Source organism: Notolepis coatsorum, assembly GCF_963971535.1.
Source record: "Notolepis coatsorum genome assembly, contig: SCAFFOLD_135, whole genome shotgun sequence".
NCBI classification, from domain to species: Eukaryota; Metazoa; Chordata; class Actinopteri; order Aulopiformes; family Paralepididae; genus Notolepis; species Notolepis coatsorum.
This window is the reverse complement of record NW_028171532.1, coordinates 399288-425318: the sequence shown is the minus strand read 5'-3', so window position 1 is coordinate 425318 and position 26031 is coordinate 399288. Positions and strand designations below refer to the sequence as shown.

Below are 26031 nucleotides of genomic sequence, written 5' to 3'. Positions count from 1 at the left end.
ATGTTCTTGGTATCTGATTCTAGGGACATCTATGGATCTCAGGGAATGTATTCCCAGTGTCAGAAATACTGTGTCTGTTACTAGGCTTGAGTACATTGTAATGAACCAAATGAGAATATCAATAAAAAATTTGTATCTTTGACTGTGAATAACACCATGCTCAAATTGACCAGACCTGAAAAATCGAAGCAAATTAATAGATGAAAGATGATTAAACAGAATGTTTTGTAGATACAGTACTGAATTCCGATTAAAATGCGATTAATTAGATTAATTAATTACAAATCCTGTAATTAATTAGATAAATTGTTTTAATCGCCTGACAGCACTAATTATTTATTATTTATATACATATAGAACTGCTCCACAAGGATTTTAATATATCATGCTTTAAGTACTGTAGTTTTAATGTAGTTGGTGTTTTTTTATATAGTGGTCTTTTTACTGTAGTTTTAACTGTCGTGGAATATATTATCATGTCATTATAGATCTGTGTTGAAATGCATATTCTATCATACATATTCGATAGCCTTGACTAGTTTAATATAGGTCAACTAGCAGAGCTCAAAGACACTAGGGCGACAGTCTGGCTGACGTTCAGTGATAACAACCTCAAGCCTCAAGGGTATAGGACAGATAGACATTTTCAAGTAAATCACATCTTGTTCTTTTCTTCTTTAATCTTGACTCCAGTTTTGTCTCAGGGACGATAAACCTTTAGACTTATCTTCTGTTTTTATTCTCTCTTCTATGTTAAATCTATGTGTCATCTTAATGTACGTCATATCATATCTGATATAATATGTTACGTCTGACAACTGTGTATTTAACATATGTCTGAACAGAACTCTTGGTCACTTTATGACCAGAGGCCACTGTGTGAACATGGGTCTCTGACTGTAAATTGAACTTTCATTGTGGCTGCGGTGAAATAACTTTTCTTATTATTGTAAATAAACTTTCCTATTATTAATAATGACTCAGAATGATTTGTAAACGGCTCATCGTTTAGTCCATAGATATTTCCCATTACATAACAATTTTTTATAGTGGTGAGTGTCTATGTATTGTGACTGTATGTTTGTCTTTCAACCACTGCACAAATGAAGTTCCCAAAGGAAAATAAAGTAATTTGAAGTTAAAGTTGAAGTCAGTCCCTGTTTGAAGATAAAAAAAAAAAAAAAAAATCAGTTCCAGTGTCCATTTTGCATGTATAACCCGTTATTATCTCATTAATTATAATGTTAGAATGCATTTTAGAATGATGAAATCAGTGTGATGTAGGTACTCCTGAAAAAGTATAGTATGGTTTATTTGTATTGGGAAAGATACAGACACATTAGCTGGTTGAACAACATCTATATGTGTGGTAATAATGCGGATATTGAGTGTATTTCTGTGAAAATGCGTGTGGCGCACGCCTCTGAATCCAACCGGAGCGGAAAAAGAACTTCGCTTCCCGCCCGCGAGTCACGCACCCACCCACGGCGGTGGTGAACAATCGGTTGTGTGATAGTAAAGGGTTAACCTTCTGTGTATTGTCGCAGTGAAAGGGTTAACCGTTTTGGTAGTGCGGCGGTGAAAGGGTTAACATGGGAGCAGTCAGGGAAAGAGAGTCAGAGAGAAAGGAGAGAAAGATAGAAAGAAAGAGAGAGAAATTGAGAAAAAGAGAGATAGAAGAAGATAGAGATGAGAGAGAGAAAGAGAGCGACAAAAAGAGAGGTAAATCACTTACCTTTTCAGTGTGGTCTTGTAGTTCTATGGAGGTAAAGACAGATCAAGTTAAACACTACACTGTAAAAACTGAGCGTCGTCTGGTCACTTTTAAACTATCAGCTAATTGTATTCAACTTGTGAGGATTGGCCCATTCCCCACCACACGCTTCTTCAAGGTACTGTGAGGATTGGTCCATTCCCCGCCACACACTTCAGGAGCGATTACCAATTTCCATCACGCACCTGTTGTTATTTGTAATCAGCGCTCCAGAAGCTTCATATACTCGGGCCTTCTATCAATCGTTGTCGGGTCGTTTTGGATTACTACTGCTACTGCCTGTTCCCCCCCGTTGTTGTGCCTCGTCTACTTTTTCTCCAGGACGTCTTTGGAAGTTGCCGCTGGTGTATATCTCGATCATCCGTTGGAGCTGTGCCTCGTTGCCCGCTTTACGCGTTTGCGCTTTGGTGAGTTTTTGGAAACAAACCTTTTGGATTATCTGTTTTTTGTGTGTTTGGATAACACTGAAGAAGTACCGTTTTTGTTTTGTACTGGACTCAGCTAACTTGTGTGTTGGTAACACCGAAGATCAAGTCACTTGTGATTTATACTGGACTCAGCTAAGGAGGACTGAACTGCACTGCCTCTGTTTACAGTTGGATTGATTATTGACCACTCTCTCTCTCTCCGTTTCCTCCCCGAGTTGGATCCGGGAGTATCTGCAGAGCCGCAGAGGCAGTGGCGCCTATGCCGATTCCCCACCTCTAAACCGGGAGGATCTGCAGAGCCGCAGACAACTCTGCCGAAAGCATTCTCCTTTTTGTTATTTCTGATTTGTTATTTGGCTCATTTCTGATTCTGTAATAAATACGCCCTAGTGTTTGGCTAACTCTGAACTACCTGTCTGTGCCGTGCAGTTGGGGTCGGTTTCAAACCATAACATTACTAAAACTGTGTAAATGCAATTCATAAATGGTTCAAATGCATTGAATTCAGCTCAATTCTATTTCAAACGGCACATAGTCTTATTAATACTTATAATACTTATACTAATAAATATGAATGAACCCCAATCCGAGTTTTTACAGTGTACTAAACATCCTCAGCATCATTCCCTATGAACTGAAGAGAGACCAGTCCTGACCTGCAGGAAGGAGACGTGTTCAGTGTTCAGCTCCTGCTCTATGGCTTTGATTGTGTCTGAAAGGACCGACATCGCTCTGTCCAGCCCCTCAATCTTCCCCTTCATCGTCTGGCTCTTCTGCTCCTCTTTCTCCTTCAGTGCAGCTACCCTGGCCCCCTTTTCCTCGTGGAGAAACTGGAGAAGCTTCTTAAACTCCTCCTCAATCTGCTCCTCTGTGTGCAGGGCCTGGACCTGGAGATTATAAGATAAGATGAGATAAGATATTCCTTTATTGATCCCCTTGGGGAAATTCAGGCAGCATAGCAGCATGGGGGATGGGGGGGGGCAAGGGCATAATTTTGTTTTCAATGGTGGAGGTGACACATTTGTGGGGCGTGGTCAGTGGCTGTAAGGTCGCGGGGGTGGGGTGAAGCCCCCCCCCCCCCCCTTCGTAGATAAAAAAAATCAGTTGTGCAAGTCAATTTTGGTGAGTTGTTTCTATATACAATTCACTTATGACAAGTCATAACGCTGCGCCTGTCTCGGAACAAGAGAGAGAGAAAGAGAGAGAGAGAGAGAGAGAGAGAGAGAGAGAGAGAGAGAGAGAGAGAGAGAGAGAGAGAGAGAGAGAGAGAGAAAGAGAGATCATGCTATTTATTATCTACAATGTATAAAACAACAGCCTAGAAGCTTTTAAATACAACGAGGTCATAGACAGATATTTCACAGAGACCAAGCAATGCTGTTGCATTTCCTGGCAATCACACAGACCATGGTTCAGTTTCACACCAAACTTTCAGGGGAGGGGTGCTCTGTATTTGAGCACACCTGACGACATGGCTGTTGTTGTTATGCAAAGACAGCTGTGCTCGGTACTTAGCGCGTGCACACAGACATGCGACTCGTCCCTCGCCGGGTGCTCACCTTGTCTTTGCATGACAATAGCTCAGGTCGTCAGAGACCTGAGCTCAGAGATGGAACAAGCAGCCGTTTTCCGTGTGGTCCAAGTGCCGCGTCGCGTCTCCGTTTATTATCGTGTAACATTGTTTTGGACGGTAAAAAAGTGCAGGGGACAATAACTGCCTTCTGAAAACATGCAGGGGACATGTCCCATGTGTCCCCTGGGGGGGGGGGGTACAGGTAGTAAAAACAACACAAGCAGTGTAAACAAATAAGTTTAAGGAAATAAGTCAATATAATTTACTATCTAACTAACTATACAGTATTCACAGTGTCATATAAGGTGCAGTATGCATAAGGTAGTGTTATAATTTACTATCTAACTAACTGAAATATACAGTAGGGGGGTTAAAAATCATGTCTCTCCCACAATAGGTCACTTATTTTTACTGTGTGCAGGTTGAGTGCAGCTACAACCTTACAGTAAATCATTTATCATTTATACAGCATATTTGTACCTTTACGTGTTCTGCTGTGTTGACGCATGTTTGTTTGATTTCTTTAAAGGCCTGTAGCTTGTCCTCGTAAGGTCTTCAGTGGAGCCTGGAGCTGCTTCTGCAATGGAATTCATTCATTCATTCATTCATTCATTCATTCATTCATTCATTCATTCATTCATGGTGTATGTCACTTGAAAGATGCAAGTCTGATGACTCTGTGCTGCAGCACCGGTTTCAACTCACGGACTGGAGTACGTTTGCCACCCAGGCCACCCTGGACTCCCACACTGACATTGACTCCCACACTGACATTGACTCCCACACTGACTCCCACACTGACATTGACTCCCACACTGACATTGACTCCCACACTGACATTGACTCCCACACTGACATTGACTCCCACACTGACATTGACTCCCACACTGACATTGACTCCCACACTGACTCCCACACTGACATTGACTCCCACACTGACATTGACTCCCACACTGACATTGACTCCCACACTGACTCCCACACTGACATTGACTCCCACACTGACATTGACTCCCACACTGACTCCCACACTGACATTGACTCTCACACTGACATTGACTCCCACACTGACATTGACTCCCACACTGACATTGACTCCCACACTGACATTGACTCCCACACTGACATTGACTCCTACACTGACATTGACTCCCACACTGACATTGACTCCCACATGACTCCCACACTGACATTGACTCCCACACTGACATTGACTCCCACACTGACATTGACTCCCACACTGACATTGACTCCCACATGACTCCCACACTGACATTGACTCCTACACTGACATTGACTCCCACACTGACATGGACTCCCACACTGACATTGACTCCCACACCTCCTACGTTGTGGACACAAATAAATCAACTCCAACATCAGTGTCTGAATCTAATCCCATCTAATTGTTCTGATTGTCTAATGTTTCTGTATTCATTAACAACATGACAACAATGTTTACACTGTGTATTTATTGAGTATAATTAAAGATTGAATAAATTAATATAATAATGATTTTGCCATACCTTGTGATCCTCCGAAGCTTCCTCTATGGGGCAGCAGTTGTGGCTCTTGTGTTCTCTGGAGGACTGACACACCAGACAGATGGGCTGGAGGTCATCCAGACAGAAGAGCTTGAGTTTCTCACCGTGCTGACTGCAGAGCACCTCTGGACCTGCTGGAGCTCCCTGGCTTCTCTCCCCGAAGGCCTCACACAGGTTCTTCAAAGCCAAGTTACGAGGAGGATCTAACATTGAAGAGACTTTCCTACAAAGTGGACAGTCCTTGTCTTCTCTGTCTCTCCAGTATTGTTGCAGACAGGCTTTACAGAAGCTGTGGCTACACAACAAGAGGACAGGATCTGTGTAGATGTCATGGCACACGGGACAAGACAGATCCTCTTCACAATGAGACGAAGCCATTTTGTCTCTCAGTAACACTCCCTCCTCTGGAAAGCTCCCTGAAGTTTACTTTAACTTTGGTTATAAACTTACTTCGATTCAGTCAGCAGCTGGTTGAAGTCACTGTTTGATCACTAGTCGTTCCTGTGTTTGTCTAAAGCTAGTCTTACTCCTTCAGTACGAGCTGTGGGTTTTATCTGGAGCAGGCGGGTGTCGGTCGATGAGGAGTGTAGAAACACTGATGTTTATCACCTGTATATCAAAGGTTATAATCCTAGTTATGTCATTACTGGCAAAGCGCCTTGCTTCGCCTATTGGACTATGCTCGCGCCTGTGGGCGTTCGTTGAAAGACCTTTTCATGCACCTACCATTCACCTAGCCACGCCCACCGCTCTAGTATATAACCAGGTGTAGTGGCCACGCCCACCTCTCTGAGCAGGGCAGGAAAAGACCCTCTGACCTCTGAGCAGGGCAAGAGAAGACCCTCTGAGCAGGGCAAGAGAAGACCCTCTGAGCAGGGCAGGAGAAGACCCTCTGAGCAGGAGAAGCCCCTCTGAGCAGGGCAGGAGAAGACCCTCTGAGCAGGGCAGGAGAAGACCCTCTGAGCAGGGCAGGAGAAGACCCTCTGAGCAGGGCAGAAGAAGACCCTCTGAGCAGGGCAGGAGAAGACCCTCTGAGCAGAAGAAGACCCTCTGAGCAGGAGAAGACCCTCTGAGCAGGGCAGGAGAAGACCCTCTGAGCAGGGCAGGAGAAGACCCTCTGAGCAGAAGAAGACCCTCTGAGCAGGAGAAGACCCTCTGAGCAGGGCAGGAGAAGACCCTCTGAGCAGGGCAGGAGAAGACCCTCTGAGCAGAAGAAGACCCTCTGAGCAGGAGAAGACCCTCTGAGCAGGGCAGGAGAAGACCCTCTGAGCAGGGCAGGAGAAGACCCTCTGAGCAGGAGAAGACCCTCTGAGCAGGAGAAGACCCTCTGAGCAGGGCAGGAGAAGACCCTCTGAGCAGGGCAGGAGAAGACCCTCTGAGCAGGGCAGGAGACCCTCTGAGCAGGGCAGGAGAAGACCCTCTGAGCAGGAGAAGACCCTCTGAGCAGGAGAAGACCCTCTGAGCAGGAGAAGACCCTCTGAGCAGGAGAAGACCCTCTGAGCAGGGCAGGAGAAGCCACCACTCCACGAGTAGAGTGCGCTCTGATCCCTGTGGGGGGGGGGACCTGTCCAGCCAAGGTATAACAAAGAAAGGGCGATGCCCTCACACAACAAATGTGACAGCCGTTGTTTTGACAGCGCTTTACCCTCGTTAGGCCCACCGCGACAAACCAACAATTGACTGGTAGCCATGCGGTCCTGTGAGCGCTTAAGAAAAATCTAAAGGCGCAGAACAAGGACACAACAGGTGAAGGCTCTTGTGCACCTCAACAGCGTGAGGGGGAGGGTGGAAAGCCCTGCGCACCATATCCCTGGGGCGATAAGAGCGCTTTACAACGGCTGCATTGGGTCTCATTCTATTGTATCAAAAGCCTTCTGTAGGTCAATATAAATACCAATAGAACACTTGTCATTGTCAACTGCTTTAGTTATTTCTTCTACCATCTCCATCTCTGCATATGTAGTAGTTCTATTTTCCCTAAACCCATACAGGTGTTCACTCAGTATTTTGTATTTGCCAATGAAAATATCCAGTTGTTTCACAAATAATTTCTCTAATATTTTAGAAAATTGAGGAAGTAGGGACACTGGTCTGTAATTGTCCATTTGATGTTTATCTCCATAGAACTGATATTACCATTAATAAGATTATTAAACATATCTTTTTTATCCTCAGGCACAACAATTTTGCTGGCCAAAGTAGCTCCAACACCCACAAATTAGACATTGAAATCTTCAACGATGCTTTTTACATTGTCCACTTTAGCATCTGAGCTATTTAGAAAATAGCTTGGAAATTCAGATTTATAGCCTCTATTCCGAATAATATGATTGATTATTTTCCAGGTCTTTTGTATATTATTTGCACTGTCCTCTAACATTTTATTGTAGTATTCCTTCTTCTGTACTCTCATAATGGAAGTCAGTTTGTTCTTATACAGCTTGTATCTTTCTTTGCTTTTACTTGTTCTCAGTTGTAAATATTTCTTGTAAAGTACGTTTTTCTTTTTGCACGCCCTTTGCGTAGCTTTGGTCATCCATGGCTTTCTTTCCTTTATATTCCAGGTGACCATTATAAAACACACAGCAGACCAACCCTGCAGCCACACACACAGATAGAAGTGATTACAGTCAGACCTGCAGCCACACACACAGACAGGGGCGTAGCTGGGGGGGGGGGGTAGCTTAGGATGATTCCAAGGGCCCAGCACTGGGGGGGGGGGGGGGGGGGGGCAATTTTTTTTTTTTTTTTTTTTTATACTAGACATCACTCAGGTGTATTATTGATGCTCTCATTGATACTATGTTTGTTTCTGAAGTGTGTGTGTGTGTGTGTGTGTGTGTGTGTGTGTGTGTGTGTGTGTGTGTGTGTGTGTGTGTGTGTGTGTGTGTGTGTGTGTGTGTGTGTGTGTGTGTGTGTGTGTGTGTGTGTGTGTGTGTGTGTGTGTGAGATATATAGAGAGAGAGGGGGGGCTTTGGTAGACTATTGCATTGGTCCATTCATTGAAGATGAACGCAATGCGACATCCTTTACTAGGCTCACCCACCAACAGTGCAGGTGCTGAACTGCTGATCCGAATGTATAGGTAAAAACCATATTATGCGTTTTAAAAAATGGCCAAAAAAATTTCTGCACGCGCGCTTGCGCGCGCTCGCATTCACTGGGGGCCGACAAATACATTCTTTCATGGGGCCCAGAATCTGGAGCTACACCCCTGCACACAGATAGAAGTGATTACAGTCAGAGCTGCACACACACACAGATAGATAGAAGTGATTACAGTCAGAGCTGCACACACACAGATAGATAGAAGTGATTACAGTCAGAGCTGCACACACACACACAGATAGAAGTGATTACAGTCAGAGCTGCACACACACACGCAGATAGAAGTGATTACAGTCAGAGCTGCACACACACACACAGATAGAAGTGATTACAGTCAGACCTGCACACAGATAGAAGTGATTACAGTCAGAGCTGCAGCCACACAGATAGAAGTGATTACAGTCAGACCTGCACACACACACAGATAGAAGTGATTACAGTCAGAGCTGCACACACACAGATAGAAGTGATTACAGTCAGAGCTGCAGCCACACAGATAGAAGTGATTACAGTCAGACCTGCACACACACACAGATAGAAGTGATTACAGTCAGAGCTGCAGCCACACAGATAGAAGTGATTACAGTCAGACCTGCACACACACACAGATAGAAGTGATTACAGTCAGAGCTGCACACACACAGATAGAAGTGATTACAGTCAGAGCTGCAGCTACACACACAGATAGAAGTGATTACAGTCAGAGCTGCAGCCACACAGATAGAAGTGATTACAGTCAGACCTGCAGCTACACACACAGATAGAAGTGATTACAGTCAGACCTGCAGCTACACACACAGATAGAAGTGATTACAGTCAGACCTGCAGCCACACAGATAGAAGTGATTACAGTCAGACCTGCACACACACACAGATAGAAGTGATTACAGTCAGACCTGCACACACACACAGATAGAAGTGATTACAGTCAGAGATGCACACACACACACAGATAGAAGTGATTACAGTCAGAGATGCACACACACACACAGATAGAAGTGATTACAGTCAGAGATGCACACACACACAGATAGAAGTGATTACAGTAAAGTCTATCTGAAGAGAAATGGGTTCACTCTGCTGCCATCTCCCGTCACTTCCCACTGAGAGAACGACGTGCGCGTTTAGCTGCCGCTTCTCATCGGAGTTGGTTTGTTTTTGTTTTGTGTCTACACGTTGTATGTGTTTGTCAATGTGCTATAATTCAATGTCTGTAAAGTGCTTTGAGATACCTTATGTAAGGCGCTATATAAAATAAATGTATTATTATTATCTTGATAACAGGTAACAGATAACAAAACCATGACCCACCCCTGTCTCTTTGAATGAGGAGTCATCCGTATCTAAGAACCTGTAGTACATATCTGTGTTGTTCTTTCTATTTTAAGTCACTGGTAAATTATCAAAGACATCCGAATGATCAAAAAGTAACAAAACAAAACAAAACAAAAACAGAACAGAACAGAACAGAACAGAACAGAACAGAACAGAACAGAACAGAACAGAACAGAGCAGAACAGAACAGAACAGAACAGAACAGAGCAGAACAGAACAGAGCAGAACAGAACAGAGCAGAGCAGAACAGAGCAGAGCAGAACAGAACAGAACAGAGCAGAACAGAGCAGAACAGAACAGAACAGAACAGAACAGAACAGAGCAGAACAGAACAGAGCAGAGCAGAGCAGAGCAGAACAGAAGAGAACAGAACAGAACAGAACAGAACAGAACAGAACAGAACAGAACAGAGCAGAACAGAACAGAGCAGAACAGAACAGAACAGAACAGAACATAACAGAACATAACAGTTCAGAACAGAACATAACAGAGCAGAACAGAACTGAGCAGAACAGAACTGAGCAGAACAGAACAGAGCAGAACAGAACAGAACAGAACATAACAGAACAGAACATAACAGAACACAACAGAGCAGAACAGAACAGAACGGAACAGAACAGAGCAGAGCAGAACAGAACAGAGCAGAACAGAACAGAACAGAGCAGAACAGAACAGAGCAGAACATAACAGAACAGAGCAGAACAGAACAGAACAGAGCAGAACAGAACAGAGCAGAGCAGAGCAGAGCAGAGCAGAACAGAACAGAACAGAGCAGAACAGAACAGAACAGAGCAGAACAGAACAGAACAGAACATAACAGAACAGAACAGAACAGTTCAGAACAGAACAGAACACAACAGAGCAGAACAGAACAGAACGGAACAGAACAGAGCAGAGCAGAACAGAACAGAACAGAACAGAACAGAACAGAACAGAACAGAGCAGAACAGAACAGAGCAGAGCAGAGCAGAGCAGAACAGAACAGAACAGAGCAGAACAGAACAGAACAGAACAGAACAGAGCAGAACAGAACAGAACAGAACAGAACAGAACAGAACAGAACAGAACAGAACAGAACAGAACAGATTCACAGTCTTTTCACTGGCCAAAGGGGTGTGTGACAAAGAAGAAAAGAAAAAGTCAAATTAGATTCTTCTGAATTGTCCCAGTAGCAGACAGGCCCGTTTTCTGAAGAGCATCCAGAAGACTGATGGTCTTTATCAACTTCATCTGCTCTTCATCTTTCGTCTCTCACACTCTGACATAGAGCTGTCTACTAAATAAATATGAAACAAACATACAATAAGTCCTGATGTGCACAGTGTACATTAATCAATTCATGTTTTTCCTCTGAAAATAAATATGTTTGACTCTGACAACTCTCTCAAAATGCTCCTTAGATGTTTACTTACTAAAAACGATCTAAATAGAACATTCAAAAACATGAATAAATGAATGAATATCATGCTTATCTTAATTTTTTCTGTGCAATGTGCCTTTTGTGTTGGCAGCCATTTTGAAAAGACAAAAAAAGGCAACTTTGCATGGTCACACCCCAACACATGATATATCATTGGACAGCTATGGTTGTCCTCTGTAAGGAACGTCGGGACTCAATAGAGTGACATGTATAGTATCAAGCTAAACATAATGTGCACATTTTGATTTGATGTTTTTTATTTTCGTGTCTTACATACAGGTGTATGCCCAGCCCGCGTGAATATTTTCCCTAACGGAGTTGCACTTCCGCGTTCGGTCAGCCACTGACGTTTCTGGTCATGTGACGTCTGCGTCAATCGTGTGACGCCTGTTTCTATCACTGGTTAAACTTAGGCACTCTTTCGAAGTTGGTTAAGGTTAGAGTTTGTCTTAGAGCAGGACGATAGAACACCAGCCCTGATTCCAAACTCTAACCTTAACCAACTTCGAAAGAGTCGCCTAAGCTTAACCAGTGATAGAACTATAGGCGTTAGGTAGTTTGCAGGCTGTTAGAGGCGGAAATAGGCGCAGAAACAGGCGTCACACGATTGGCGCAGATGTCACATGACCAGAAACGTCAGTGGCCAATCAGATTGCACAAACCGAATGCGGAAGTGCAACTCCGTTAGGGAAAATATTCACGCGCCCAGCCCATATGGGCTTACAAGACACATAAACAATAAGCATATAATAGTATACTTGACAAATTACTTGACAAATTATGACATATAGACCAAGATGGCCAACAAAAAAAAAATACAATAAAACGTAATATAACAAGAGAAATTCATATACAATTATATAGGATATAGTGTGTTTTGTTTCAAGTGCCATGCTTTCTCTCCAAAAACTCAACATACAACTCTCAGACTGCCGGATGTACAATTAGAATTTTCTCAAATAAAGCCCTCCTCAAATCGGTGTACAAAGGGCAATAAAAAACTAAATGATATTCATCTTCCACCACTCCATCCCAGTCCCAGATCACATAGAACACACAACCGCTCCTCCTCAGGTTTACCTTGGAATAGACCCACTTCCACAGCCAATGGCAGGTACATGTAATTGCTATGGTCTGAAACCAGTCTAACTTCACTTGAAACTGACGTCAGAGCTGAATTGTGAAAGATGTGTAAACATCCAGTGGAATAAGGACACCCCTTTCTGCACCAGAACTGATTACAGGCTGAATACAGCTGATCTGTATATAAAAACCCAAACTAAATAATTCTGTGGATCCACAAAATCGGTTTTATTGTCCAAGTGAGATGATCTCATAGAAGCAGCGGGCTGAGTTTAACCAGAGGGATTTCCCCCCCCCCATCCCTCAATCAAACAAAGATGATTTTACCGCAAAGATGGTTTTAGGAGACTTAAATTTTTTTGTAAATGGTAAATGGTGCATTTATATAGCAGCTTTTATCCAAAGCGCTTTACAATTTTTGTTCCTCATATTCACCTGTTCACTCACACATTCACACACCGATGTTGGAGGCGACCGTGCGAGGTGCCGACCTGCTCATCGGGAGCAGTTACTAATAGGGGTTAAGTGTCTTGCTCAAGGACACTTCGACACGCTGCCCGGGAGGAGCGGGAATCGAACTGGGAACTTTTCGATTACCAGACGACCGATCTACCTCCTGACCACTGTCAAACCTGTTTTGTGTTCGGACGCATGTCCTTGCATGGCGGTGGCACAAGCTCACCATGTTACACCATGTTACACCACGTTACACCACGTTACACCATGTTACACCATGTCATGGTTAGAAATTAACATTTTTTTTCAAGGGCTTTTTTTGCCCCCCTTAATTGATTTTCGGGGGCTTTTTTTTGTATTTCGGGGGCACTGAATTTTTATGATAAACGGTAGGGGTGGGACGGTTCACAAAATGGACCGTTCGGTTCATATCACGGTTTTGGGGTCACGGTTTTCGGTTCGGTTCGATATACGTAAATTTTTATTAAAAAAAAATTTAACACTCAAATCTAAACATGCTTCTCATTTATAAAAAATAAATAAAAAGGTTTACAGTGTTACAGTGTTTACAGCCTTAAATAATGTTTGGCACACAAAGACCGAACTGACTGAAAAATATAGGCTACATTTGTCAAAGTATTAACTTAGTGCAAACAAACAATATGCTCAGCCAGCACTAGACTTTCCTTTCTTTAATATAAACACAACTGTCAACCATGTTTAAATTATGTATCTGTCTACATTTATTTAGACTAACATTATTTAAATATTGAGTGCAACTGTGGTGGATTACGTAATTCGGTGAGTTGGAACTATCTATGGGTTGGCGCCGGGTCCCCACGGACATTTTAGCGTCACGGACCACCAGCTCAGGCAATGTTATCAGCTCCGGAGGAGTTCATAACATCAACATGCAGTGGGACAGCGGCAATAGTCCCGATTGGAGTTAGTAAAACACAGTTGTATGTTAGCTTTCTTGGATGTTGAATAAACGCCTATCATTGTCTTTAAACACCCGGCCTCTCAGACTCCCATTTCCTCCTCTGCTACAGTAGTTGACTGTACAGTATTAGCTTGCGGGCTGCGTCGGGCTACCATAGTTAAAACGTGCGTTGTGTTGTACAAACTGATAACGCTATGGCAAGATGTGTGTAGGCCTATGTAATGTTAATGGCTATGTTTTTAAAGTCGTAATGAAGATTGATTTATATTGTGCTTGCCATTTTTACACAAACTGACTAGCACCTGGCTGCAGTGCTGCTGCTGTTGCTGCCTGCAGCCAGTGCTCACCTCTCCCGGCTCCGCCAATTTTTTATTTTTTTTTTCCGCGTCATCTGAACCGTACGATACACAGGCGCTCCATTACCGGATAAATATATATATATAATTAGTAAATTGTCGGGGGCATTTTGTGCCCCCTTAACTGATTTTCGAGGGCATTTTGTCCATTTTCAAGGGCATTATGCCCCAAGCCCCCGTTAATTTCGAACCCTGCACCACGTTACACCACGTTACACCACGTTACACCACGTTACACCACGTTACACCGCGTTACACCATGTTACACCACGTTACACCACGTTACACCACGTTACACCATGTTACACCACGTTACACCGCGTTACACCGCGTTACACCATGTTGCACCACGTTACACCACGTTACACCACGTTACACCACGTTACACCACGTTACACCATGTTACACCACGTTACACCACGTTACACCACGTTACACCATGTTACACCATGTTACACCACGTTACACCACGTTACACCACGTTACACCACGTTACACCGCGTTACACCACGTTACACCACGTTACACCACGTTACACCGCGTTACACCACGTTACACCACGTTACACCACGTTACACCATGTTACACCGCGTTACACCACGTTACACCACGTTACACCACGTTACACCACGTTACACCATGTTACACCACGTTACACCACGTTACACCGCGTTACACCGCGTTACACCATGTTACACCATGTTACACCACGTTACACCATGTTACACCATGTTACACCACGTTACACCATGTTACACCACGTTACACCGCGTTACACCGCGTTACACCACGTTACACCACGTTACACCACGTTACACCACGTTACACCACGTTACACCGCGTTACACCGCGTTACACCATGTTACACCACGTTACACCACGTTACACCATGTTACACCACGTTACACCACGTTACACCACGTTACACCACGTTACACCACGTTACACCGCGTTACACCATGTTACACCACGTTACACCACGTTACACCACGTTACACCACGTTACACCATGTTACACCACGTTACACCACGTTACACCGCGTTACACCATGTTACACCACGTTACACCACGTTACACCACGTTACACCACGTTACACCACGTTACACCGCGTTACACCATGTTACACCATGTTACACCACGTTACACCATGTTACACCATGTTACACCACGTTACACCATGTTACACCACGTTACACCACGTTACACCACGTTACACCATGTTACACCACGTTACACCACGTTACACCACGTTACGACCACATCTGAGAAGTAAGCAGAAAAAGCTGGACCTCTTTGCTGATGATGGCGGAAAAAAACAAGATGGCAGCATTGAATGACACCCAAAGAAAACAGGAATTGTCAACGTCATCAACGGAGCAGCTTTCTGCTCATTGAAATGCAGAGGGGATGAAACTCGGTCCCACTGAGTTGAATTTGGAATAAATAAATGTCTCCCTTTGCTTTTCCCTCCGCCTCTCTTTTAAATTCCACATTTCTACGCTTCAGTCATTGGATTCCCGGTGAAAACTTCTCGGGGGGGGGGGGCGACGATCCCCTCTCCCTGGCTGGCTCTCCAGCTGTGCCAATCAATAGCATTCGTTCCCCTTTGTTGGCTCGCGCCTCCACGTTTCTTGGGGAGTGCGGCAAATTGTCGTTGACATGAGTCAAAACCGGAATTACCTAATGCAAATCCCACTGGTGCGGGCCCGGCGGATGTTGTTTGCGTCTCGCGGAGGATGATGTCACGGTGGAGTCAAACAGATGTAATGTGTAACATGCTGCCCGCCGGCTGGGGTGGCGTGCTGGGACGTCTCACCTGTGTACACACACACCTGGCGATACTGGGCTCCTCTCCCTGCAAAGACAGGGACGCCCTGCAGGGGGCGGCAGGCGTCCACTTACTGTAGCGATACCGAGGCCAAAAAGGTCAACAGTGGCCTCGGGAGGTAGAGCAGTCGTCTGGTAATCCGGAGGTTTCCGGGTTTGATTCCCGGGCAGCGTGTCAAAGTATCCTTGGGCAAGACACTTAACCCCTAACTGCTCCCGATGAGCAGGTTGCCTCCGCCGTCGGTGTGTGAGTGTGTGAGTGAATGGGTACAATGTGAGGATAAAAGCGCTATATAAATGCACCATTTACCATTTTAACTAGTTGTGACTCCTGGTGTATTGCCGTTTTTTTCATGCACAATCAACCTCAATCTCAAGCCCCGCCCTCTTTTCTTGATCGTTATGTGAGTACTGGCTTTGCGTTCTGCTTCGCCTTACTGGACTTGCTCGTTATACATATTGTATACATTGAAAGTATTTCTCACGCACCTTCATCTACCCAGCCACGCCCCCTCCTGGTCACGTATATAACCCGGTGGCGCGCCTGTGCTCCTCCTTCCGAGTCTGAGCTTCATTCGAAAGACAGTCAGGGGTCCTCAGGGCCCAAAGCAGAACGCTTGCCAGTACTCCCCATAACTAGGGTTATAGGATAACCTTTGTTATGTTTCGAGACTGGCTTCGCGTTCTGCTTCGCCTTACTGGGACACCCGTCCTAGTGAGGAGCGGAGGGATAGAACACCGACTGTGCGAAAAAAGGGTGCAGTACACAAAAAACGCACAAGGTGAGTAGACCATGTGAAAAAAGCGTCTACCTCACCACGCATCCCGCCCATTACCTAGCGGCGGGATGCAGAGGAGGTCCCAGCCCCATGAACCGCACGAGCAACAGGGCTCTCTGTCGGGTCCAGGAGCTAGAACCTGACCAAAGGGACCTGGTGAGGACAAGGAGGCCGTGGCATACGTGTCCTCCCCAGGCGTTGTTTGTGACACCACCAGGACCACCAAGTTCCATGTTCTAACGAATCTGGTTGACTGGTAGGTGGGGGTTCAGGGTGAGTCCTGAGTCCCTGACGCAGCCGCACCTCCCAAACTGGTGTACCAGGCGGGGGGGGGGGGGGGGGAGGGTTGTTCCTTTAACCCAGGCTTCCTTAGCGAGAGTGTTGTGAAGGGCCAGATTAACACTGAGAATCTACGTTTTATTATTTTATATAACTTGTATATTATTTATATATATAAGCTATATCCCTTTAAGCCTCCGTTTGAATCATAGCATTATTCGCTTTCCTCATTGGACAACGCCCTTGACACCCACGGCGCCAACAATCGCGCCCCCCAGACAAGTTCAAAGACGAGTTCGGACAAGTTGAGACATGCCCTTGGCCAGCGCATTGATTCCGGACAAGAGATTCGGTTGCGCCCTAGAAAGCACTCTAAGTATATATATTGTGGAAGGCGCAAGCAGCAGTTCGTTCGTTCGTTCGTCTAGTAGCAGAGTGAAGCGTGAACCTAGTAACTAGTGTGAACCTTAGCAAGTGTGTGTGGACTTAACGTAATTAGTATCAGAACACGAGGTGAACCTAGCAGCAGAACTATTGGACATGTGAGCAGTGGAACCTACAGCGGTGTATCGTTACGGATAACTAGTAGCTCCTTAGATACAACCTCGATATTGTAGAACCATTATTGGTGGATTATAGTGACTTGTGGAAACGTAGTACCGTGGAGAAGAGCATCGTTAATACCATTGTCGTTTGGATTTAACTACCCTGAAGATCTGCATCGGGCTAGCTTCGAGGACGAAGCTACCTAGCTATCATCACTGCCGTCGGGCACTGGATTAAGAGCTATTACCCTGCTATCGAGCACTTGGAATACAAGGACCGGATCCGTATGAGACCCCCTTTCTTCAAGTGACCAGCCGGAGTATCCGCCTATTCTTCAATCCTCTGGAGCTTACAACTCCATGGAGGAAATCACCAGTCTCCAGCTATACCCTCGTTTGCCCCCCTATATCGCCATCTCACGCCATGCAGCGTTCCGGTCTAGTATCCTTAGCCTAGGAATTATTCATTCCCACTGACTTTGATACTCTGACATTCTAATATCATTCGCCATAAAAGAGCGACCAAGTAATTCTCAGTTGTATATTTGACATTGATAATAAAATACTGTAAACCTTATCTCTTTGTCACCGTGCCGTATATTGAGTGTCTGCCATATTTAACTGTACTGTCTGGCAAGTAATAATAATATGTAGTAGTGGTTTAATCTATCACAATCTTTAATACAGTCAGGGTTTTGTAACCCCTCAGTTACAGAGAGCATGGCTCGACCGTGCCTGGAGGACCATGAACTACGCAGGGGCACTTGGAGGGGCTGACTGCTAAAAAACAGTACCTCGATGGCCCACCTGCTGAGCGGGGGGGGCCCCCGTGACATCAGGTCTGCCCCGTTATTTCATCCTGGAAATGCACAGGGCCTTCGGCTGACAGGTTCCTTAGCAAGAGCAGAGCTCCACCGTCACCCGGCGGACACCGGGCTGGACTGATCCGGTCCAGCGCAACCAGAATGAGTCCTGGGTCCCCAATGCTGCCGCGCCGCTTTTAAAACCGGTTACCCCAGGCGGGGGGGGGGGGGGGGGGGGGGGGGCACGTTTGATCGTAAACCACAGGGGGGGGGGCGCTACCGGGACTGACTGCTCAAAAGCAGTTCCACGGTGGCCCACCCGTCGGGTGGAAAGACCCCCCTGTGACGTTCAATCTGCCCTATCATTTCTACCCGGAAATGTAGGGGGCTCTTAAGCTGGTTCCATAGCAAGAGCAGAGCTCGCCTGCCGCCTGGCGGAGAGACGTACTGCCTCCTGTCTGACCACATACATGTCTGTTATGTTGTTTGGGAAGACCAGGGCGTGCCGGTCCCCAAGACAGCGTTGAAACGCCGGGGACCAGGCACCGACTTTTCTTCAGGCTGACAGGTTCCTTAGTAAGAGCAGAGCTCGACCGTCGCCTGGCGGACACCGGGCTGGACTGAGCCGGTCCGGCGGAGGACGGGGCCACTGAGCAGGCTGTCGTCATCCTCTTTAGCCGGTGGCTGTTGTTTAACAGGCGCCTGTGAGGATGGTATTCTGAACACATTTCTTGTGCAATCGGTTGATTGGGAGATATGTTCAGTACAGGCCTGACCCCCCCCCCCTTTCTTATGTATCAGAAAACAGGGGATAGACCCTCATAATACGCCCCATCCATTGGAGCTGTAACCGGCCTGCTCTGCCAAAAGAAAGGACTCGATTCCAAATCGGCCTCTGATAACAGAGCCAGGTTTGTAAAACCTGTGAACGGCGTTGGGCGTATTGGTCAAATAAGCCCTAACTCATGGTTTCTCCCTCTATCTGAGGATAGGAGAGACCCGGCCCCCTGTAAGGGCCCTTGACACAGGATTTCCATACAGAACCTGGGGAAAAAAAACACCTGTCGTTATAGCCACCTCTTTAAGAGGGGGACGATGTTAGTTTATCTCACAGAGCCAGATCCATTGACAGCATGAGCTGGGATCTTTAGCTAAGCAGCACGACAATTGACCAGTATAATTCAGAACTGGGAACCTGTGATGACATTTTAGGCGGGACGCACACATAACCCCACTCTTCCGAGTCGGCGGGTATGGGGAACCCCTCCCCCCTCTGCGACGAGCAGGGTATGTTAATATCTGCTCTGATGCTGAGGACGTCAGATTATCCTGACAGGGCGGGACCCCACGTACCTAGGTCATCATTGTCGACGCGTACAGGGATTCCTCTTACTGACGAGCACACCTGGCAAACGATCTCGCTCGTTACCCACACCCTTGTTGTCAGGTCTTTGCCTTGACAGGTTGACATTGACATGAGCAGTGTTAGCTCCGTGTTGTTTATAATTGAAAAGCATACGCGATGCATATGCTTTTTTTATCGCTTGAAAACCCCACACGAAAGACCAACCATCATTTGTGGGCTCTGAGCTTACGTTGTTCAAAAACGTGTCACATGAGAACCACCGCGGCTTTACTTCACAAGATAGACAATCGCCAACCGTTTACACTTCTTTATCAGAAAGGGTAACGTGGCCCACTTGTCATTTTGTTTCGGGCACACTTTAAACACATTTGAGTAAAATTACCGCACGTTTGTTTCAACCAAAAAATGCCGCTCTTTCCAAGAGTGGTCTCTTTATTGAACAAAAACATATGCAAATGGAGGTTTGAGGGGGAATAACAAGCGTTTTAGCTCAACCTCCACCTCATGCGGGTCGGGGCCTCGCGGACCGCGCTGAGCCAAACAATGTTTATGATGAATTGAAAACAAGGGGGATCCTGATGTAAACGAGACGAAAGTCTTTCTCCGGGCCGCCCTGCAACAATTGTGTGTACCGAGCCGCACTGCATTGTTAATAACATTTTCAGTCAATCAATCAAACAAAACTGGGAGAGGCTAGCAGTATTATTTTCACATTGACTGCCACGTACATGTTCCGCGAGGCCGGGGTTCTTGGTTTAAACCGAGCGCGCCAAGCGGAACATAATACAGGCTGTCCGGTGCTCATGCCTCCGATTAAATGGTGCGATGGGCGACACTAAAATGCCGGTGCCACCACGCCACTGGCCTCACCTGAGCAAAGCGCGGCCCGCCACGCGTTGTCACTCTTCAGTCATCTTCCGGAGGAACTCTCGCCGGGTCTGAAGAAACTCCATGACGAGCGGCAAGCACCAAGTGCTTCCTTGCTTTCCTTTTAGTCCGTCTGGGGAAGAGAGAACAAAGCTTCCTTCTGGACTGCCGTCTCTCTTCCTCCGGTTGCATCTCGAGGCGTCGAGGTTGCTAGGACCGACACGCCAGCGAGGAACCGGATGGTGGCCCTCATGAAGACGCAGCCTCCAGGCTGAACTCCGCAGGGACACCAGGGCCGGGGGTCCTCCTCACACGAGAGGGGCCCACCACGGCCTCCGGATGGCTCAAACTCCCCACCGCACGCAGCGAGGGATCACCCGACTGCCATGACATCCAGTCCAGGGATGAGCGGTGGAAGCCAAGCGATGGAAGCGCTGGTGGCGTTGCCATCTCCAAACTAAATACATGACCAGGAGTGGGCGTGGCTGGGTAGATGAAGGTGCGTGAGAAATACTTTCAATGTATACAATATGTATAACGGGCAAGTCCTGTAAGGCGAAGCAGAATGCAAAGCCAGTCTTGAAACATAAGCTGCAATCAGAACTCGATGGTGGAAAAAGCAAAACCTCCTATCTGAACATTTAAAAAAAAAATTGAAAGTATTGTTTTCTTGCAGAATGCAATTATTTTGAAGGATACCCAATAAAATACACTACATTACTATATTGTGTTAACAATACCGACCAGGTATTAGTGCCTGGCAAAGTGCAGATAGGAGGTTTTCCCCAACTTTTTTTTAATGCAGATAGGAGGCTTTAAGGGGAAGCAACAGCTGTGATTGTAGGATCAAGAAAAGAGGGCAGGGCTTGAGATAGGTACATTTCCCCCCTAAACAGACTTTTTGGGCTTGAGACAAGTTACGAGAAGTAGAGTTCTTTGTGCAGCAAGTCTACATATGATAGGTGCTACACTTTACAATAAGCCTAAATGCCTTTTTGGAAACTGTTAAAAATAAAGACATTGGCAGAATCAAAAGCACATTAAATCATAACTAACAACCTATAGCATTATCTGTATATTATACACACCGTCATTTCCCCTGTGCTGGCTGCCCTCCACTGGCTTCCTGTGCGTTTTGGGATTGATTTTAAGGTTTTACTGTCTGCTTTTAACTCTTTCAATGCCACGCCTGGTTTTCCGTTTTACCGCTTGAATGCCACCATCGCCTAATCTATGTTTTAAATTATGGCTATGTGTCTAATCTGCCCATCGCATTATCAAAGACTATGTTCCAGTCAGTGCTGTGAAGGCAGATTGTGTTTTTATCGCGTCGTTGCCGTTTCAGAGCAGTTAGAAAAGCCCCCGTTTTGATATAAAAAACAGCTCATTCTGGAGCATTCTATGAAAATCGTCTTTTAGTGGAATATTCCACAACGTTGATATTCGTCTGCCTTTTTATGAATCGTTTTCAAATAAACGCTAGCTGATCAATATTATACGTGCACGCACGCACATTACGGCCGCGCGCGGATAATCGCCTCGTTGATTTCCTCTCGGAGTTTTACAGTGAAACCGAAAGAAGACATTTCACAAAACAGCTTATAACTTCATCAAACTTACTCCGATTATCCTACCACTGATAACACAGAGTCCTTACCTGACATCAGATGGTATCCAACTGGTATATTCCAATTCCTGATCACCATTCGAAAAAATCGATACGTGTATGGATCCAATGCGATACTGTAGAACTCCATGATCAGCGGGGATCTGAGGTTCAAGAATGAACTGTGGTAACCCCGGCTGGATCAGTGAACTGGAAAATGTGGAGTACCGGATTTTTTTCCCCATTCATTTTCATTGAGTCCATTCCAAAATCACTTATGTCATCTGGGAGACGACAGGGGGCGCTTTTTTCCACAGTGATCGTCGGCGCCCCTCGGCTATACTCGGGTAGGCTCGGGTGATGAAATAATTTTTCAGATCGCAAAAAAAAATAAAAATCCGAGAAATCTCATGAGTGGCTAGCAACCACCTATAAAAAAACACGAGAAATCTCGTGAGTGGCACTGAAAGAGTTAAATGTTTGAACGGCTTGGCACCGGGTTACCTCTCAGACCTGCTGGAACCGTATGTTCCTCCAAGGCCCCTCAGGTCCTCTGACCAGCTCCTCTTAGCTGTTCCCAAGTCCAGGCTGAAACTTAGGGGGGACCGTGCTTTCGCAGTGGCAGCCCCAAAGCTCTGGAATGAGCTGCCACTGCATGTTAGGCAGGCACCCCACTCTGCAGGTGTTCAAATCACACCTCAAGACACATCTATTTGCTCTGGCTTTCGGTGTTTTAAACAGTTTTTGAGAGACCTGCCTTTTTATGTGACATATTGTACCAGAAAGATTCCGCCTGCCCCTTTCCTCGATGGACCCAAGAGTGTGTAAAGTTTTGAGAAGATACTTGTTGCAAAAGTCGTTTGCAGGAGGTAAGGCTGGATGGGCCTTGGAGCACATCTCTGAAGAAACTATTCTTGATGAAGAGTTATGCTGCCATCTGGTGGATTTACTTGATCAAGTGTATCAAGTCAGGGTTGAACAATGTTCTCTCAAAACTATTTAATATTGTGCAATGAATCAAAGGAAAACTGCTCCTGTGACACAGTGTAAATCAAAGTGGGAGTTGCATTGACTAAAAACACACTTCTTCAATCAATATCTGAAAAAAAAACGAACCTTAAGTTGTACCGTCTTTCACTAGTATGCACTCTGCTACTAAGGAATCTACCATGCCTATATTATTATTATTATCTACTATGCACTCAAGACTGTAGCACTCAAGACTGTAGCACTCAAGATCGACACTGTTTGACGAACAATGTTACTGACTCTTAGCTGCCAGAGTTGTACCCTTCCTGCTGACTTGTTGTACAGCACTTGTGAGACGCTTTGGATAAAAGTGTCAGCTAAGGGTTCCCAAACTTTTCAGGCCGGGGCCCAGAAAATAAGGCGTCAGAGAGCCGCGGCCCAATGCACATCGTCAGGCTTTCTTTTTTTTTTTTTTTTTGCCAGGCGACCGATTTTTTAAGCCAAATATCACTTCAATCCTATTAAGTTAGTTCAAGTTAGTTATTCATTTATATGTGCTATTTATGAGAGGGCTAACTTGTTGCAAAATAATAATGATAATAATAATAGCCTCATTAAAATACTATTGTTGCTTTGGTTGTTTTCAGCGTTTTATGTGCATAATCTGTTATTTAGTTTGAAATGTTCGTTGAAATAAGTAGATTTTTCGTTTTTGTTTATTTATTAAGTTAATATAAAACCATATAGTCACATTTTAGAATACAATAGAATAGAATTTTAGAATACAACTAGAAACACTGTCCTGGCCTGCTTCTAAGTTCAGTGGCCTGACAAAAAAAATTTAAATTAAAAAATTTAAAATAATTTTTTTTTTTTTTAATCATCTCGCGGCCCACCCGTGGCTGCTCGCGGCCCACCTTTGGGTCGCGACCCCGACTTTGGGAACCAATGACTAAATGTAAATGTAACTGTGTTGCATTTGTGAACCAATGGGCATATTGAGCGATTATATGTAGTAGAAATACATTTACTTTAAATTCTCTCTGAACTGGTGATAAGGAAATTGCCCCAGTACGTCCTGTGACAACAAGGAAAAAGGAATATACTGTAAGTAGCAGTAGATCTTACATATTCAACAATGCAATTCATTCATAAATAAGCTTAATGTGAGCCTCTTCCAGCTGCAGCAAATTAGAAATAGCATGCAAATAACACAATGCATACAATAAAAGAATGCTCTCCATTCATGCTTAAAGGGGAAAAGAATATTAAGATATATATATATATATAAATGCATGCAATGAGTTAAGATTCATGGAGGTTCTTTTTTATTCATATTTATTGAAAAAGAGTAAAGTGTCAGCAACCAATGCTGCAGAAAGATTGTCCAACTGTGGACGCAGGTCCCACCTCCACCACCAGGCACTCTGCCCTAAACCTTGACCCATCAACACCACACTCACTGGCCCACATGCATTGCAGATCTCTCGTGCGTTGGATAGGAGGCGTGTGTGTGAATTCATTCCCATCTTCCTAGGTCATGATAACACCATATTGCTCATCGCCATCCAATCGTGTGACGATCTATTCTACACACAGGCTGGTGCACTAGGAAGTCTGTAAGGGAGTGTGGCAGGGATGCTTTGGCTGCGCTCACAGGTTTTTACAAAAGGAATGATAGTCCGCCGCCCAGGAGACGTGGAGGAGGTGAGTGAGAACACGACAGAAGGCTGATGCACAGAGACAGTGTTTTGGATTTGGCGCTTGAAATGGTGCCAACCACGTGATTTTTTTTTCAAAGACGCTCTCCGATTGGCTAGCCCGCGTACAGCGAAGAGCCTCTCTTGATTGGTTTAGCTCCGAAGGGCTCTTACGCCTTGTACATATAAATTCTCTGCTTCGAAGTGGTTATGCTTTGGCCCTCTTTCGAAGTGGGTTATGCTTAGAGTTTATCTTTAGAGCAGGGCGATGGACCACCAGCCCTGATTCCAAACTCTTAAGCATAACCCACTTTGAAAGAGGGCCAAAGTATAACCACTTCGAACCAGAGAATATATATGTACAAGGCGGACATTTCTATCCCAGAGCCCTTCGGAGCTAAACCAATCAGAGAGGGTCTTCGCTGTACGCGGGCTAGCCAATCAGAGCGCGTCTTCGCAAACTGCGGCTACGAAAGAAAATCACGCGTGCCAACCACCAGAGTAGATGTGCCTCGCTGTAGTGGTATTAGCTAAGGCTGAGACCACTTATCCATGTATCGGTAACTGCGTGAAATCGATAAGTGGCATCACTTATCGATTTTTTTGCATGTGAAAAAAGAATTCTTAAAAAAGAATATTTAAAATACTTTTTTCTTAAAAAAATAAAATAAAACGTATTTAACGTTAGTTCGTGTGTGTCGTGGGCCAACTACAGCATTGCAAAAACGAGTGAGTGCACATGACACACACACACGAACCAACGTTAAATAATATTTAATAGTATTTAAAACGTTATTTAAAAAAAATTACACATGCAAAATCATTTAAAATAAAACGTATTTATCGAAAATGTTGTCCCGATTTATCGATTCTTCCAACTGGCATATGGTCTCAGCTTTAGTATTAGCATAGTCAACGTACACTCCGTCACACTCTGCCCACCGGCTGTGAACTCCTCGGTAACGTCCGTGGGTTCTGCTTTAGTTTGCAGTGACATCATAGTCGTCCCGCCTTTCCCCGTCGCCGATTCAAAACAACGCAAAAACGATATACAAATGATTAAAGAGAAAAGAGATGGATGATGCAATCCTCCTCCTTCCAGTGGAAACAAAACAAAAGGACAAAAAAGAAGAAAAGACTGGTTTGGCATCGATGTCCGCGTTGACTGACGTGAACTTCCAGAGAAACACAAAAGGAAGTAATCAAGAAACATATTACCGCCTGGACCAATAATGATTCACACAGATCGTAATCAAGGCCACTATAGT

At 45.1% G+C, this 26031-nt stretch overlaps 1 protein-coding gene across 1 annotated transcript in view; it reads right to left on the bottom strand.

Annotated features, from left to right (window-relative positions):
- The window catches only part of LOC311248241 (zinc-binding protein A33-like), a gene marked incomplete at both ends in the record, with an annotated part of 66858 nt that extends 61161 nt beyond the window's left edge, over positions 1-5697 (bottom strand). Inside the window, 3 exons of the mRNA XM_084339161.1 lie at positions 1736-1758; positions 2859-3089; positions 5302-5697. Coding sequence (XP_084195287.1) covers positions 1736-1758; positions 2859-3089; positions 5302-5697 — 650 coding nt within the window. The remainder of the gene's footprint in view (positions 1-1735; positions 1759-2858; positions 3090-5301) is intronic.
- Positions 5698-26031: the final 20334 nt, after the last annotated feature.